A 2,509-nucleotide genomic window follows, 5' to 3' on the forward strand; every position below is an offset into this window, starting at 1 on the left:
GGGGGAAGCCCCTAAGCCAGTGATTTTTAATTTCAAATAGTCAAAGGGCCTCAGGTGGTCCCTAGGCCACCCTGAACTTCTTCCTCGAAAACAGCTGATTGGTGCTTGGGGTGGGGGCGGGGGGCGGGGACAGAGGGCTTTGCAAAGGAGAGCACCGGAGTCTTCATCCCACAAAGCACTCATTACTCACAGGCGCTCAGGCGGGGAAGGACTTGCCGCAGAAGGAACAGTTTCGCCCAAAGTCATGTAGAGTTCATGGTAATGTCAGGGCTCAGATCCAGCCTAGGGTGATCCCCTGCCTGGCTTGCATGGGAACAACAGAGTCCCTGTTAAGGACACGGGACTAAAGTGCTAAAACCAGGACAGGCCTTAGCAAACTGGAATGAATTGGCCACCCTACCGGGTCCCTGACCTTCAGACCAGGGCTGTTGTGCCCTTGGGACCCTAAACAGAGGGCCATCCAGGCTTGTCTCCTGCCGGACACTTGGCTTCAGAACCGACACACGCCCCTGGTGGACGCCACCAAATCATGACCGTCCTCGGGGCCGCGGTCACCACCTTCCCCAGGACCAGGAAACACGGAGCCTCGGGTGTCCTCTCGGGCAGCTGACTTAATTCCCAGGGTCTCACGCCCTCGGGCCCTGGGATCCGGCTGGCTCTGGGCACTGGTAGCCCTTCCTACCACCCACCCATCACCCTCACAAGGGCCTCTCTGCTTTGGTCATGAAGAGTAGACTGAGAACACACGGCTTTAGGGAACCAGTACAAACGTGAACCAGGAACACCTAGTGCATTCCAGTCTGTTTGGGAACACGATTTCTTCCGGGAGCCCTGGCGGAGGCCCAGCCCCAGCCAGGTCAGTCTGGCTGCTTCCCATCAGTGAAAGAGAATTTTTGCGTTAAATGTCACAAAAAGAGGTGGCCGTGTCCTCTGGTCTTCTCTTCCAGGGAGATGTGCGCTCCTCCAAGCACCCAGGGGCTCCCGTTAGCAGGCGGGGGCCTGGGTCCTGCCCGGGCTGAGCCCTGACGCCCTGAAGGACAGCAGAAGCCCCTCCCCTCTCCGCCACCTCCTCGCAGGCGCTGGCACGCGCCCCCCACTCCAGCCCGTCCCTGTCCGTGGAGCCAGGAGGGGACAGACGGAGCAAGGAACCCGTGTTGGTGTTTGTGGCCTCCCAGGACCCTCCCAGCTTCTCACCAGGGCCACCTCCTCCTGCTTGGGGTGGGGGTGGGGGATGCTGATCAGAGGCACAGGAGCCTTCCTAGGGGTCTGGAAAGCCCAGAGCCCCCGGGTCACTCGCCTACCCTTCTCCACTGGTCAAGTAAAGAGAGACTCCGGGGGCTGGTCGGGGGTGGGTGGGTTCTAACAAGTAAGACCTGAGCGGTTGCCAGGCAGCAGCAAGGAGGGGCGGGGTGGGGGGAGCAGGCAGAGCCTCCATCCCTCAACCCCGGAGGCACAGACCACCCTCTGGGGAGCCTAGCACTGCTCTGCCCCTTCCTCTTCCTCCCTCTCTCGTCCCCTGCCCTCTGCCTATCGACCCGCAGCCTCACAAGGTGACGCTGGGTCAGATCAGGGCTGGGTTCATGACATCCAGGACCCAGCCTGCACCTATGGAGGCTCTTCTCCCCTTCAACACCTCCACTTCCCCTCAACCCCCGCCAGGCGCCCCGGGTTCCTACCTCCCACACAGGCACTGGCTGTGTCCAAGCTCCTGGGAGGGACTTGGACCAGGCAGTCTTTACAGCAGGAGGAAATCCTTCACTGACTGCCGGCTCTCTTCTCTGGGGCCCAGACAAGTAGAGGAAAGAGAGGGCCGGGGAGAGGGGGCAGGCAGAGGTGCTCCTCCCTTCAGGAGACCCGGGCAGGAGCTTGGCATGTCAAATCAGGACAGCTCCGCCAAGGGTCTGCCCTCCGCCCTCCTCCACCCTGGCCACGTCCCATCCGTCCTGCTTCCCTGGGAGCCAGCAGCATCCCTACCCAAGACCACCCCCGACACATGCAAGCGCAGCTCCCCAGACCTTCTCTTCTCCTGCTGTCCTCGCCAAGGCTGGCTCTGGACCTCTGGCTCTAGTGCAGCTGGGAAAGCTGGGCCAGACGGTCAGATGCCTAGAGCGGGGCCCACAGCTCAATTCCTGGAGCCCTTGGCCCTCCCCCACTCACCTCTGGGGTTCATGGCTCCTGGGACCGACCGCAGGCCAGGAGCTTGGAGGCAGAGATGGGGGATGGCAGGCAGAGGTCAGCCTGCCAGAAGCTACACACAGCTCAGAGCTCAGGCTCAGAGCCAGGTTAACCTGAGAAAGAAAGTCCAACTCCTTCCCCAGAGCCTGCCCCACCTGTCCATTTGTTCGGGGCAGGGTCAGTGGTCAGGGAGGAGCCTCAGCAGATTTCCTGTTTGCCCAGATCTGCCCAGCGCTGCCAGCCAGGTGAGTTCCACGACCAAAGCCAGACTTGTCGGCTGGATGCCCAAAGCCAGCTGCCCCCAACAGCCCCGGGGGCGGCATCTTGCCTCCGC

At 61.9% G+C, this 2,509-nt stretch overlaps 1 protein-coding gene across 3 annotated transcripts in view; it reads right to left on the reverse strand.

The window, feature by feature from the left end:
- Positions 1-2,309, reverse strand: part of ABO (ABO, alpha 1-3-N-acetylgalactosaminyltransferase and alpha 1-3-galactosyltransferase) — a 27,121-nt gene extending 24,812 nt beyond the window's left edge. For 2 of the 3 annotated variants that reach the window (XM_007111059.3, XM_007111058.3), the window contains exon 1: positions 2,158-2,309. In XM_007111059.3, coding sequence (XP_007111121.2) covers positions 2,158-2,170 — 13 coding nt within the window. In that variant the 5' untranslated portion in view covers positions 2,171-2,309. Of the gene's footprint in view, positions 1-190; positions 279-2,157 lie in introns of those variants that run through there. The other variant, XM_055089462.1, reaches the window with a different exon arrangement.
- Between the last annotated feature and the right edge of the window lie 200 nt (positions 2,310-2,509).

This window comes from Physeter macrocephalus, chromosome 13 (genome assembly GCF_002837175.3).
Source record: "Physeter macrocephalus isolate SW-GA chromosome 13, ASM283717v5, whole genome shotgun sequence".
In the NCBI taxonomy this organism is placed as follows: Eukaryota; Metazoa; Chordata; class Mammalia; order Artiodactyla; family Physeteridae; genus Physeter; species Physeter macrocephalus.